Here is a 14,529-nt window from a genome sequence, read left to right as displayed (position 1 = left end):
AAACAGAGAACGAACCACGCCCACACAAGCAGACAAGCAGACACCGTAACCCATTTGTCATTAGGGCATTCGGTAGGATCTTGTTTTCGTAGGGCCAACGCAGAACTAGGTGATATCTCGAAACATTCACTAAACTGGACAATGTCCTTTGTACGACTCACAAAAAAAATGAGTAGAAAGATCCGACCAGGAAACTCATCGACAATAATTGTAACTTCATTGTCGTCGTCGTCGTGCTTAGTCGATTCGTAGGCACTTAACTATCTCTCACTTCGAAAAGAGCATTTTGTTTCGATTCTTTAAACGAGAGATCAATTGCAGTTTAACTCTCTTAGTTCATTGTAACATTCATACAGAAGGTACTTAAGACAATTAACACTATAGTAGTTTAGATATCAGTTCTACTAGATCGACGTCCAAAGTGTGCATCAACGTCCATTGAAGCTTTTTTTTCTTCATTTTTTTCATTTCCAATTACTTCATATATATATGCAAGTAACAGATATATATATATACATACATATATATCCTCTGCGTAAGGCAATGTCATTTTATGTGTCTTAATTACAAATTGATATCTTGTTTCTTCTCTGTGTGAGTGCATATTTCTTAGTTATATCATTTAAACCTTTTTTCTTGTGCGATTTCCAATTGAAAGTTGTCTTTAATAAAGCTACGTCTACAACATATATATACTCAATTATCATGTCTGAAGAAGAACAACACACTTTCGAAACCGCTGATGCCGGCTCCTCTTTAACTTACCCAATGCAATGTTCCGCTTTGAGAAAGGGTGGTTTCGTTGTCATCAAGGGCAGACCATGTAAAATTGTTGACATGTCTACCTCCAAGACCGGTAAGCATGGTCACGCTAAAGTCCATTTAGTCGCTATTGATGTCTTCACTGGTAAGAAGATGGAAGATTTATCTCCATCCACTCACAACATGGAATGTCCATTCGTTAAGAGAACTGAGTACCAATTGTTGGACATTGACGATGGTTTCTTATCTTTGATGAGCAATGATGGTGAAACTAAGGACGACGTTAAAGCTCCAGAAGGTGAGTTAGGTGATAAATTACAAGAAGCTTTCGATGAAGGTAAAGATTTGAATGTTGTTATCATCTCCGCCATGGAAGAAGAAGCTGCTATCTCTTTCAAAGAAGCCAATGGCTCCGCTTAAGCAAACTAGATATACAATTATTTATAGCTAGACATGTATATATATATCTAATATAATATATAATATAATATACATTTCTTAATCGAGGAATAATGATGTTTTTTCTCAGTTCTTCACGAATGAGGTTCGTGCAATTATCTGGAGAACAAACAGAGAAAGTTTGTTCTGTGTTTGCTGGAATTGAATTGCTTAGACAATTGAATTGAATAAGACGTAGGTATGTAAACCTAGTATTATAATATAATCTTTTGAATTGTTTCTCCACTCACACACTCTGTTGCTAACCAATCCCCCCCCCATTTACAAATAATCAACATTGTATGCAATATTTACAAAACATCATTCACTGTGCTAACACCAATGGGACCCATAAAACTCTAAACACCTGCAATTACCTCCGATTTCAGCTATCAGATGCAACTATCGTTATGTCATCTGACCCTCATACCAACCCTAAAATCTCAAGGATTTTAACGGCAACTTGGCCGAGTGGTTAAGGCGAAAGATTAGAAATCTTTTGGGCTCTGCCCGCGCAGGTTCAAATCCTGCAGTTGTCGAATTTTCTTTTCACTTTTTATTTCCTTTTTCAGCCATTTTTCGCCTTTCTATGCCTCTTTTCGGATATCAATGTGATAAAAATTTGGTTTTTACCTTATTGGGTAATTTACTGCGCTGTATATCCCCATTAGGAAGTGTAACATAATGAATTGCATGTTCACCACTGTATAGCCACACAAACCATAGTAAGAACAATTTTTGAATCTTGAAATATCTAAAGAAAGAAGTGAAAAATAAACGTCAACTTCTAACAACTAAAGAGCTTTTTGTAATTTATTTTTATAGAGCTTCATTGACAGAATTGAAGTCTGGTGTATTGGGGTGGATTGTATAAATTGTCCAGTAGTTCTATTTCACTTGGTTTCTCTTTGCCTCTTAAAGTCAACCTAAACACAGTTTCAAAAGTTGACAGATAAGCCATCGCTTCTGTGTGTGTACCTATATATATATATATATATAAGATGGACGTTGATACAGATGCTACTACATTTACTCCAGATGCTGCGTTCTCGGATAGAGTCAGACGGTTCCAGGAATTTTTAGATAGTTTTTCTATCTACAAGGATCATATCAGATCTATACAGTCCCATAATGCTAACGTGTTGAATTCTTTGGATGGGAAAGACTATTCCGATGTCGATTTAGATCTCGATTCAGGAGATATCGACAAAACTGGTGTCAAAGAAGGTTCACGAGTGAGTGAACCATTACCTTTGAGAATCACTATCTCGTTGGATGAGTTAAGAGAATTCGATAGAAGTTTCTGGTCAGGTATGCTGATTGATCCTTCAAACTTCATTTTACCGGCTGAAAAGGCCATCACAGATTTGGCTTCCTCTATTGATGATCTACCTAATTTACAGAGCAATTCCGCTAGCTTGTCATCTAAGAAATCCTGGAAATTGTCATTCAGAGGTGCCTTTGGTGCTCATGCTTTATCTCCACGTTCTTTAAATTCACTTTTTTTGAATAAATTGGTTTCTATTGAAGGAATTGTCACCAAGACATCGCTAGTGAGACCAAAATTAATTAGATCTGTTCATTTCGCAGAAAATACAGGTAGGTTCCATTACAGAGATTATACGGATGCTACCACTACGTTAACTACAAGAGTACCCACTCCAGCAATCTATCCGACTGAAGATTCAGAAGGTAACAAATTGACTACAGAATATGGTTATTCCACTTTCTTAGATCACCAACGTATTACAGTGCAGGAAATGCCAGAAATGGCTCCAGCTGGTCAATTACCAAGATCAATAGATATCATATTAGATGATGATTTGGTAGACACTACAAAACCAGGTGATAGAGTTAATATCATCGGTGTGTTTAAATCACTTGGTGCAGGTGGTATGGATCAAGATTCTTCTGCTTTGACTGCGTTCAAAACTTTAATCATTGGTAACACTGTGTACCCACTACATGCCAGATCCACTGGTGTCGCAGCAAGACAAGCGTTGACTGATGTTGACATTAGAAATATCAATAAAGTATCAAAGAGAAGTGATATTTTCGACTTATTATCTCAATCTTTAGCTCCTTCTATTTATGGTCACGATCATATCAAACGTGCAGTTTTATTGATGTTAATGGGTGGTATGGAAAAGAATTTAGATAATGGATCTCATTTAAGAGGTGATATTAATATTCTAATGGTTGGTGATCCATCTACTGCAAAATCTCAAATGTTAAGATTCGTCTTGAACACAGCTTCTTTAGCAATTGCGACTACTGGTAGGGGTTCCTCTGGTGTAGGTTTAACTGCTGCAGTCACTACTGACAGAGAAACAGGTGAAAGAAGATTGGAAGCAGGTGCAATGGTTTTAGCTGATCGTGGTATAGTCTGTATCGATGAATTTGACAAGATGAGTGATGCCGATAGAGTGGCAATTCATGAAGTCATGGAACAACAAACCGTTACTATTGCTAAAGCTGGTATCCATACTACCTTGAATGCTCGTTGTAGTGTTATTGCTGCTGCTAATCCTGTTTTTGGTCAATATGATATCAACAGAGATCCGCATCAAAATATTGCTTTACCAGATTCATTATTATCCCGTTTCGATTTATTATTTGTGGTTACTGATGATATTAACGAAATTAGAGATAGATCTATTAGTGAACATGTTTTGAGAACTCATAGATACCTACCTCCAGGTTATTTGGAAGGTGAACCAATTCGTGAAAGAATTAATTTATCGTTAGCTGTTGGTGTAGACGATGAAGACGAAAATGACGCTCAGAATGAAGCCAATGCTAACGACGATGACGAAAATCAAATTTTTGAAAAATATAATCCATTATTACAAGCAGGTGCTAAATTAGCTAAAAATAAAGGTAATCATAATGGTACAGAGATTCCAAAAATTGTCACCATTCCTTTCTTAAGAAAATATGTTCAATATGCAAAGGAACGTATTCAACCACAACTTACTAAAGAAGCAACAGATGTCATTGTTAAGAATTACGCAGATTTAAGAAATGATGAAAATTCTAAAAAATCACCAATCACTGCAAGAACTTTAGAAACTTTGATTAGATTGGCAACAGCGCATGCAAAAGTTAGATTATCTAGAGTTGTAAATAAACGTGATGCCTTACTTGCAGTAAATTTACTAAGATTTGCTTTATTAGGTGAAGATGTTGGTAACGACATTTTCTATGAAGATAGTGATGCAGAAGAATCATTAATGAATAGATCTCCAAAGAAGTCGCCAAGAAAGAAGACCAGAGGAAGTGCTCGTTCATCCCCAGTTAAAAGTACACCAAGAAAGGGAACAGTATCGTCCCCTGTCAGCAATTCAGCGCGCAGAAACTTAGGCATTGTCGATAGTGATTATGAACAAGACGAACCAATTAATATTGAAGACGAAGAGCAATTGGAAGATAGAATAAGAAGAGGTCTGAGGGTTTCACCAAGACGTAGAGAACAATTAAGTCAACAATCTGCAGAAAATGCTGGGCCATTGAGCGATACCCCAAGGCTATCTAATATGTCTAATTCCACTCACACAACTTCTTTCGATATAGAGAATGTTAGCAACTCTAAAATTTCAACTGCTAGATTGTCATTATTGTCCGGTATTACAGCTCGTCTGATGCAATCTGGTATCTTTGAAGATGAATCTTATCCTCTAGAGGGTTTATTCGGCCTAATTAATGAAGAATTACCTGATGAAGAGAAATTCACTGAAGAAGAATATATGGCAGGTTTAATGATAATGGCAGAAAGAAATAATTTAATGCTTGCAGATAATAAAGTTTGGAGAGTATAAGGTATATATAATAAAAATGACACACACATACACATATTTCCGACATTTTGCATAAAAAAACATAATTTTATTTTGTTCTACAAATCAATTCCATTTCTAGTTAACCTATACATCATGTTACTTTAAATATTACCATTAAACTATGTTCTAAAAAACACTGATGTTATAGGTTCAATTTATTTTTGTATTAATAAAGTTTCTTAATCATTCTTTTAACGAAAGAAATCAACTTCAATTTGCTCTATACTAATAATTGACGTCTATAGTCGTCATTTACAGATTCAAATATATTATTTATAAGTATTAAATATAAATCATTACATAAAGTTCAAATATTGTCCTCTTTATTGTCTTTTCTTATCAGTTACGCAATGAGTTTGCCTGTTCTATTCACATTTTTTGCCCGAACATGATTTTATTTTCTTTCAAGACTTCAATATAAATATTCAAACTGAAATATTTAACCAGTTGATAGTGGCAAATTATTAGTTACAATTTATAAGATTATAGATATATATTTCTAATTCTAAGAATCTAATAGGATTCTGTTGACTGTGCATATATATTAGTTGTGCTGATAGACTGCTAGCTCAACGGATATTATTGGATTGATAAGGATGGGTACTACTTCATTTGTCGAGAGTCCGATTGTGAAGGACTCCAAACTTTTGGTTCCAAGAACATTGACATCCAAACCTTATTTGTTACCGTTTTTACCACTATATGCTACATTCTTTCAAATATATTTTACAAACTATGAGAAATATATCGGTGGTTCAGAGTGGACCTTTGTCTATCTAGGTGCTATTATTTCTTTAAATGTGTTAGTAATTTTAATGCCATTTTGGAATGTGAACATCAAAGCAAGGTTTGACTATGTTTCAAGCAATAATGTTGCTGAAGCTACTCATATTATGATTTTCACTACCGCTAATAATGGTTCCGATGACATTGCTCCAATTCAAAGAGTTCAAGAAGAGGGACATTTACAAACATTTTTTGAATTCCAAAAGAAGAGATTCTTGTGGGATGAGAAAACTAACCTATTTTCATCTCCAAAGTTCATAATTGATGATTCTCCAAAGATTGGTGACTTTACTAATCATAAGGGTTTATCTGGTGACTTGACTAATTTGAGAAGATTATATGGTCAAAACTCGTTTGATATTCCAATTCCAACTTTTATTGAATTATTCCAAGAACACGCTGTTGCTCCACTCTTTATCTTTCAACTTTTCTGTATTGCTTTGTGGTTATTAGATGATTTCTGGTACTATTCTTTATTTAACTTATTCGTTGTGGTCTCAATGGAAGCTGCTGCTGTTTTCCAACGTTTGACTACTTTGAAGGAATTTAGAACTATGGGCATTAAACCCTTCGATATTAATGTTTACAGAGATGGTAAATGGGAAACTATGAAAACCAATGAATTGTTACCAAATGATTTAGTTTCAGTCACAAGAACTAGTGAAGAAAGTGCTTTACCATGTGACTTGATATTAGTCGACGGTAGTTGTATTGTTAATGAAGCTATGTTATCTGGTGAATCAACTCCATTATTAAAAGAATCTATTAAGTTACGTCCAAAAGATGATTTGTTACAAGTTAATGACCTTGATAAAAATTCTGTTTTACACGGTGGTACTAAGGCTTTACAAGTCACTGCTCCAGACGGTACAACAGCTGTTCCATTAGCTCCAGATAATGGTGCTCTTGGTATTGTTACTAAGACTGGTTTCGAAACTTCCCAAGGTTCTTTAGTTCGTGTTATGATTTTCTCTTCTGAGCGTGTCTCTGTTGATAACAAGGAAGCTTTATTCTTTATTTTATTCCTATTGAACTTCGCTATTGTCGCTTCTTGGTATGTTTGGGTTGAAGGTACTAAAATGGGTAGAATTCAATCCAAATTAATTTTAGATTGTATTTTGATTATCACTTCCGTTGTCCCACCTGAGTTACCAATGGAATTAACAATGGCTGTGAACAGTTCTTTAGCTGCTCTGTCTAAATTTTACGTGTATTGCACTGAACCATTTAGAATTCCATTAGCTGGTAGAGTTGATGTTTGTTGTTTTGATAAAACTGGTACTTTGACCGGTGAAGATTTAGTTTTCGAAAGTTTAGCTGGTCTCTCCAACAATGTTGACGATGTCAGACACTCATTTCGTGCTGATGAAGCCCCTGAAGTTACTGCTTTAGTCATTGGTGCTGCTCATGCATTAGTTAAATTGGATGATGGTGATTTGGTTGGTGACCCAATGGAAAAAGCTACTTTAAAGGCTTTTGGTTGGTCTGTTAATACTAAAGTTGTTACCTCGCATAAAAAATATGGAGATGTTAACATTCTACGTCGTTTCCAATTTTCTTCTGCATTAAAAAGATCCTCTTCTGTTGCATCCCATAAAGGCGAATATTTTGCTGCCGTTAAGGGTGCTCCAGAAACTATCCGTGAAAGATTAACTAGTGTTCCAGCCAATTATGATGATATTTATAAGTCATTTACCCGTTCTGGTTCTCGTGTTTTAGCTTTAGCTACTAAACGTTTGTCTAAGATGAGTACTGCTGATATTGATTCATTATCTCGTGAAGATATTGAAGAGCAGTTAGATTTCAGTGGTTTCTTGATTTTCCATTGTCCATTGAAAAGCGATGCTATTGAAACGATTAAAATGTTGAATGAATCCTCTCATCGTTGTATTATGATTACTGGTGATAACCCATTAACTGCTCTCCATGTTGCCAAAGAAGTTGCTATTGTTGAAAGAGATAGTTTAATATTAGATAAAGCTGACACAAATGGTGATGGATCTAAGCTAATGTTTTTCAATGTTGATGAAACGATCAAAATGGATTTTGATGTTAAAACTGATAAATTTGATCAAGCTAAGATTTTTGATAAATATGATATTGCTGTTACTGGCGCTGCTTTACAAGCTTTAGTGGAAACTGATCATGATCAATTAAGACAATTAATTCGTCATACTTGGGTCTATGCTCGTGTTTCTCCAAAGCAGAAAGAATACATTTTGAATAATTTGAAAGACATGGGTTACCAAACTTTAATGTGTGGTGATGGTACTAATGACGTCGGTGCATTGAAACAAGCTCATGTTGGTGTTGCTTTATTGAATGGTTCCGAAGAAGGTATGAAAAAGCTTGCTGATGAAAGAAAAGCCAATGGTATGAAGACTGTTTACGACAAACAAGTTGAATTATTTACAAGATGGGGCCAACCAATTCCTGTTGTTCCTGAAATAATTGCTGATTATTATCCACCTGGTCCAAAAAATCCACATTATTTGAAAGCTTTGGAAAAGAAAGGTAAGACCATTACTCCTGAATTAAGAAAATTAGTTACTGAGGCCAATAACAAACCTGTTGAAGTTCCAAAACCAATTGATAAGAAAAACATCAAGCCTTCCGGCAGCGATTTCAGTACTTTATTAATGAGTGCCCAAGCTAATGGTGACGGTGATGATGAAGAGGTTCCAACTTTGAAATTAGGTGATGCTTCATGTGCTGCTCCGTTCACCTCCAAATTGTCCAATGTTTCTGCTGTTACCAATATTATTAGACAAGGACGTTGTGCTTTAGTTAATACTATCCAAATGTACAAGATTCTGGCTTTAAACTGTTTGATTAGTGCGTATTCATTAAGTGTTATTTATTTAGCAGGTGTTAAATTTGGCGATGGTCAAGCTACTGCTTCTGGTTTGTTGTTGTCTGTTTGTTTCTTAAGTATTTCACGTGGTAAACCACTGGAAAAATTGTCAAAGAGTAGACCACAAAAGGGTATTTTCAACATTTACATCATGGGTTCAATCTTATCTCAATTTGCTATTCACATTGTCACTTTGATTTACATTACAAAAGAAATCTATATTTTAGAACCAAGAGAACCACAAATCGATCTAGAGAAAGAATTTACTCCATCTCTATTGAACACTGGTATTTTCTTGATTCAATTAGTCCAACAAGTCTCCACATTCGCAGTCAACTATCAAGGCGAACCATTCAGAGAAAACATTAAAAACAATAAAGGGATGTATTACGGTATCCTTGGTGTTGCAGGTCTTGCCCTTGCAGGAGCAACCGAAATGCTTCCAGAATTAAACGAGGCATTGAATTTCGTACCAATGACCGACATTTTCAAAACTAAATTGACCTTAACGCTATTATTGGATTTCTTTGGCAGTTTTGCTTGTGAATATTTTTTCAAATATTTCTTCATGGATGATAAACCAGCCGATATCACCGTCAAATCAATCCAAATCGTGTAAGCGGACGGTCACTCTCTCCTCCTTTATAAAGTCGATGTACATATAAATGATATATATATAATTATACATTGTGACGCTTTCCATAACTGTCTGTCTGTCATCGCCTGTCCACCTAATGGCCTCACTCTTACGGGACTCCGCCGTGCGTTACCCGGGCTGTCAACCCTGCGTGCAGGAGAGTTTCTAGAAACGAAAAGAATTTCTTTGCCGGCAACGGTGTTACCCGACCTGGTTTCTTGGTCTCTTGTGCGGCTGTTTCACTGTTTCAATGGTTGTATCGTTTTGGACGAGGTGAGGTGGTGGTTTGTTGGTGAATGGGGCAAGCGCAACACTCATTGTCGAGATTGGTCAAACGGTGTCTGCACCACCGCCCTTCCGCTTTTATTTTTAAAAAACGTTATTTTTTTCTGGTAAGTATAAAAAGAGCTGATAAAATTGGACCATAGTAGAACTATGATTCACACACCTATTGTGTTATTTATAGCCGCATAAATATATATACATATATAACTAATATAACTGCTTGTTACAAGAAATATAGTTGTTCTCATTCCTGTTGATTCTGTAAATATAATTTAACTGTTGAGGATTTCCATTTATTTCATCTTTTACTATTGCTTTTTCTGTAAATACATTTGTTGAAAGGACACATACACACAATCATACACAAACACATCTGTCGATAATGCTATCTGCTAGAAATATTTTGAATAAAAGATCCGTTGGTTCTTCAATAAAATTAGCTGCCCGTTTCAACAGTTCCTCTACGAAGACTAAAGGTCCAGTTATCGGTATCGATTTGGGTACTACAAACTCCGCCGTCGCCATCATGGAAGGTAAAATCCCAAAGATTATCGAAAATGCTGAAGGTGCCAGAACTACTCCTTCTGTCGTTGCCTTCACCAAGGACGGCGAAAGATTGGTCGGTATTCCAGCCAAGAGACAAGCTGTTGTCAACCCGGAAAACACTTTGTTCGCCACTAAGAGATTGATTGGTAGAAGGTTCGAAGATCAAGAAGTCCAAAGAGACATCAAACAAGTCCCATACAAGATTATCAAGCACACTAACGGTGACGCCTGGGTCGAAGCCAGAGGCCAAAGCTACTCTCCAGCTCAAATTGGTGGTTTCGTTTTGAACAAGATGAAGGAAACTGCTGAGGCTTATCTAAGTAAGACCGTCACGGACGCCGTCGTTACCGTTCCAGCCTATTTCAACGATTCTCAAAGACAAGCCACTAAGAACGCCGGCCAGATTGTCGGTTTGAACGTCTTAAGAGTTGTGAATGAGCCAACTGCCGCCGCTTTGGCTTACGGTTTGGAGAAATCTGAATCTAAAGTTGTCGCCGTCTTCGATTTAGGTGGTGGTACTTTCGATATCTCCATTCTAGATATCTCAAATGGTGTCTTCGAAGTCAAGTCTACTAATGGTGACACCCATTTAGGTGGTGAAGATTTCGATATTATCCTATTAAGAGAAATCGTCAAGAAATTCAAGTCCGAAAGCGGTATTGATTTAGAAAATGACCGTATGGCCATTCAAAGAATCAGAGAAGCTGCTGAAAAGGCAAAGATTGAATTATCTTCAACTGTCTCTACAGACATTAACTTACCATTTATTACAGCCGACGCTTCCGGCCCAAAGCATATCAACTTGAAGTTCTCTAGAGCTCAATTCGAAACTTTAACCGAACCATTAATCAAGAGAACCGTGGACCCAGTCAAGAAGGCCTTGAAGGATGCTAACCTATCTACTTCTGATATCTCCGATGTTATCTTAGTCGGTGGTATGTCAAGAATGCCAAAGGTCATTGAAACTGTTAAATCTTTATTCGGCAAAGAACCATCAAAGGCTGTTAACCCAGATGAAGCCGTCGCCATTGGTGCCGCTATTCAAGGTGCTGTCTTAGCTGGTGAAGTTAAAGATGTCTTGTTATTGGATGTTACTCCATTGTCTTTAGGTATCGAAACTTTAGGTGGTGTCTTCACAAGATTGATTCCAAGAAACACTACTGTTCCATGTAAGAAGTCTCAAATCTTCTCTACTGCCGCCGCTGGTCAGACTTCTGTTGAAATTAGAGTCTTCCAAGGTGAAAGAGAATTAGTTAGAGATAATAAATTAATCGGTAATTTCACCTTAGCCGGTATCCCTCCAGCTCCAAAGGGTGTCCCACAAATCGAAGTTTCTTTCGACATTGATGCTGATGGTATCATTAACGTCTCTGCCAGAGACAAGGCCTCCAACAAGGATGCTTCCATCACCGTTGCAGGTTCCTCCGGTTTATCTGATGCTGAAATTGAACAAATGGTTAACGATGCCGAAAAGTTCAAGACTCAAGATGAAGCCAGAAAGAAGTCTATTGAAACCGCTAACAAAGCCGATCAATTAGCTAATGACACAGAAAACTCTTTGAAAGAATTTGAAGGTAAGATCGATAAGGTCGAAGCTCAAAAGGTTAAGGACCAAATTACTCAATTAAGAGAATTCATCGCTAGAGTTCAAGCTGGTGAAGAAGTTAACTCTGAAGAATTAAAGACCAAGACCGATGACTTACAAACATCATCTATGAAGTTATTTGAACAGATGTACAAGAATGAAAATAACAATAATAATAATAATAACAATTCTTCTGATGCTAACCCATCTGGCGAATCCAAACAATAAGCATAATATGATGCCATGGTTGTTATGAAATATTATAACTTTGTTTTAATGAATTCGTTCATGTTACTGTAAAAATATGTTAAGGAAGAAAAAATTAGAGGTAATTGATAATGAAGATTAACGCTTCGGCAGGAAATTTTAACAATTGTTTGACGCATCTGCTCACTTTATCACCTTAATCATATATAATTTATATCTTGTATTTAGTCTCATATAAAATTTTATACATATCCAATTATTGATATGTGTTATTTAATAATATAATTAAAGAATTCGATTTAAAGAATTTACTGGTCCTTGGAATGTTTAAATCATTAATATATGGATGCTCTCATCATTCAATAAAACAAATTACCACCAGTAGTTATTATCATCATACTTTTATCTTATTTGTCTTACGCTAAGGTTTAAAGCATATTCGAAAAAGATATCAAAATTGAAAAATGTTCTTTACGGAAAAAAGGATAGTGGCTCATTTTTAAAGGATGTACAAATTACAATATATGATATTTTATTTAATGAATATAAGAATGCTTAACAAGGATGGGTATATATATATACATAACATCAGTCATCTGTTGATCTAACATATAATTCCATTCACAACTATTTCTTCCCAATTATCCAATTCAAAACTACTACTGAAGCAAAAAGATGTTCGAAATTAAAGTTTCACCATTAACTAAAATCATATCATTATCAGGGTTTCTGTCCATGGGATTTCTGTTAGTCATTTTAAGTTGTGCCTTATTCCATAATTACTATCCATTACTCGATATACTATTCTTTTTACTAGCACCATTGCCAAATGCACTCTCGAAGAGTAGGTACGGTTCAGCAGACTTCATGTCCGACTCATCCTCACAAAATGGTAATGATTTCTCCCACTTCCTAACTGGTATGTTTGTCACCTCAGGGATTGTTTTGCCTCTGGTCTTACAACATTGTCAATTAATAGCTGCGGAAAGTTGTGTAATGAGTATAATGGGGGGTTCCATCATCTACTGTTCTATAATAACATTTTCGTGGTTCTTTCAATCTAGTTTTGATGGTGAAGATGATCAATTATTCACTTGATCATCAATTAAGTCTATGGAAAACGAAAGATCTTCTTCCTTTAGCTACTAGGGTTTGGGAACGGTTGTCTTCACGCAAGCTTATGGTGATAGAGTACATAGTGGGTAAATTTAGCATTGTAAACTCTACATAAAACAGTATATAACGTGCAATAATATATTTTTTATATTAATCTCAAGGTTGTGTGCTTCTAGAAAACTCTTGCCGTAAGCACTAGTAATAAGTGTGGAACTGAAATTTGATTTCATCTATTTCAAGGCCAAAAAACTGAGATCTTGGAATGGGCTTCTTTGAAGTTGAGCTTCATCTGCCGTCTGCATTATTGATTGTTAAGATGGTTTGCATATTAGAAGTCAGATTTATGGACAAAAAGTTCATTTCAATTCAACAGCGAAGTTCTTAGCTGCTGTTTAGTGAATGATCGTTTGTTAAAATACATATCAGAAATCCAATGTAATGGATTAAGTCATTCGTAGATAGCATACTGGAATTATCAGTATCAGTAAGTTCTAAAGAAGTTGAATTAGTACTAAACGTATGTAAAACATATTTACGACAATAGCAACATCATTGAGCACTATGACACTACTGACTAGCTTATACGATCGCATATACCAGAACAGACCAATCAGTTTCGCAACCAAAACAAGTACTTACTATACTACGAACACTCTCACTCTCACTCTCTGACGATTAGTATAGACGTAAGCTTTGGGTTCCCATAGTACAAGAGTCAGAAAACTGACTGGATCTAAAAGAAATAATAATAAGTTTAGAATATTCCATTTAGAATTGCTCAATAGTTTGGTTCATTGTTTTAATATATTAATAGTTGTTAAATTATATAATAGATATTTAGATTAATCTCTCTGGTGTCTCTTGGATCTGGATCAATGAATTATTTATCTATTGATTACCGGGGTTTATATATACATCATATTTCAGTCTACCGTTCTGTCCAACGAGACGACGTCGTCGAGTTGAACACGTACGGCAGGCTGATGGTTCTACAGTACTATTTATGCATTAGAAATTCTGCTATTACATTCTTGCAGGCACTATTGTTTCAGTTTTACAACAATAGTCTCGTATAGAGGTAATATCTGGTTGTCAGAATTATTGTAGTGTATGTGACAGAACTAAGAGTTTATGACACTTTGAGTCCAGAACTAATAGATCACTTACTAATGGAAAGAAGGTCTAGAACAATCTTTCAAGTGGTAGGTGCAAATTTCTCACTACAATGTAAATGGCTACGCGATAAACACAGATGTACAATACAGCACTAAAGATCTTAGGAGGATGAATGAACACGTACACATGTTCATTCAACTGTCAGATTAACTCATATATAAGGAGGGCATCTAACTCTATATAGAATAGTTTAATTACACTAATAAAAGATCAATCGATTATTTAACTATAAAGAAGATGGACTATACTAGAGCAACTGAAGTGGCTAATGACACTAACTTAGATGTTGGAACTACCC

At 35.7% G+C, this 14,529-nt stretch overlaps 5 protein-coding genes and 1 non-coding gene across 6 annotated transcripts; all 6 read left to right on the top strand.

The window, feature by feature from the left end:
- Positions 1-705: 705 nt before the first annotated feature.
- TPHA0O00420 (uncharacterized protein) lies at positions 706-1,182 on the top strand (the record flags this gene model as incomplete). The annotated part of the gene is made up of 1 exon (XM_003688399.1): positions 706-1,182. The coding sequence occupies one exon, from the start codon at positions 706-708 to the stop codon at positions 1,180-1,182; it is 477 nt and encodes a 158-aa protein (XP_003688447.1).
- Positions 1,183-1,657: 475 nt separating this feature from the next.
- On the top strand, positions 1,658-1,739 carry TPHA0Otrna9S. Its single transcript has one exon. It is a non-coding gene; the product is annotated as a tRNA-Ser (tRNA).
- A 462-nt stretch (positions 1,740-2,201) lies between these two features.
- MCM3 (MCM DNA helicase complex subunit MCM3) lies at positions 2,202-5,018 on the top strand (the record flags this gene model as incomplete). Its single annotated transcript, XM_003688398.1, has 1 exon — positions 2,202-5,018. One exon carries the CDS (start codon positions 2,202-2,204, stop codon positions 5,016-5,018), a length of 2,817 nt encoding a protein of 938 aa, XP_003688446.1.
- Positions 5,019-5,635: 617 nt separating this feature from the next.
- On the top strand, positions 5,636-9,298 carry SPF1 (ion-transporting P-type ATPase SPF1; the record flags this gene model as incomplete). The annotated part of the gene is made up of 1 exon (XM_003688397.1): positions 5,636-9,298. The coding sequence occupies one exon, from the start codon at positions 5,636-5,638 to the stop codon at positions 9,296-9,298; it is 3,663 nt and encodes a 1,220-aa protein (XP_003688445.1).
- A 685-nt stretch (positions 9,299-9,983) lies between these two features.
- TPHA0O00390 (Hsp70 family protein) lies at positions 9,984-11,960 on the top strand (the record flags this gene model as incomplete). The annotated part of the gene is made up of 1 exon (XM_003688396.1): positions 9,984-11,960. One exon carries the CDS (start codon positions 9,984-9,986, stop codon positions 11,958-11,960), a length of 1,977 nt encoding a protein of 658 aa, XP_003688444.1.
- A 654-nt stretch (positions 11,961-12,614) lies between these two features.
- On the top strand, positions 12,615-13,037 carry VPS55 (Vps55p; the record flags this gene model as incomplete). The annotated part of the gene is made up of 1 exon (XM_003688395.1): positions 12,615-13,037. The coding sequence occupies one exon, from the start codon at positions 12,615-12,617 to the stop codon at positions 13,035-13,037; it is 423 nt and encodes a 140-aa protein (XP_003688443.1).
- Positions 13,038-14,529: the final 1,492 nt, after the last annotated feature.

This window comes from Tetrapisispora phaffii, chromosome 15, assembly GCF_000236905.1.
Source record: "Tetrapisispora phaffii CBS 4417 chromosome 15, complete genome".
In the NCBI taxonomy this organism is placed as follows: Eukaryota; Fungi; Ascomycota; class Saccharomycetes; order Saccharomycetales; family Saccharomycetaceae; genus Tetrapisispora; species Tetrapisispora phaffii.
This window is presented reverse-complemented; position numbering and strand designations above follow the sequence as displayed.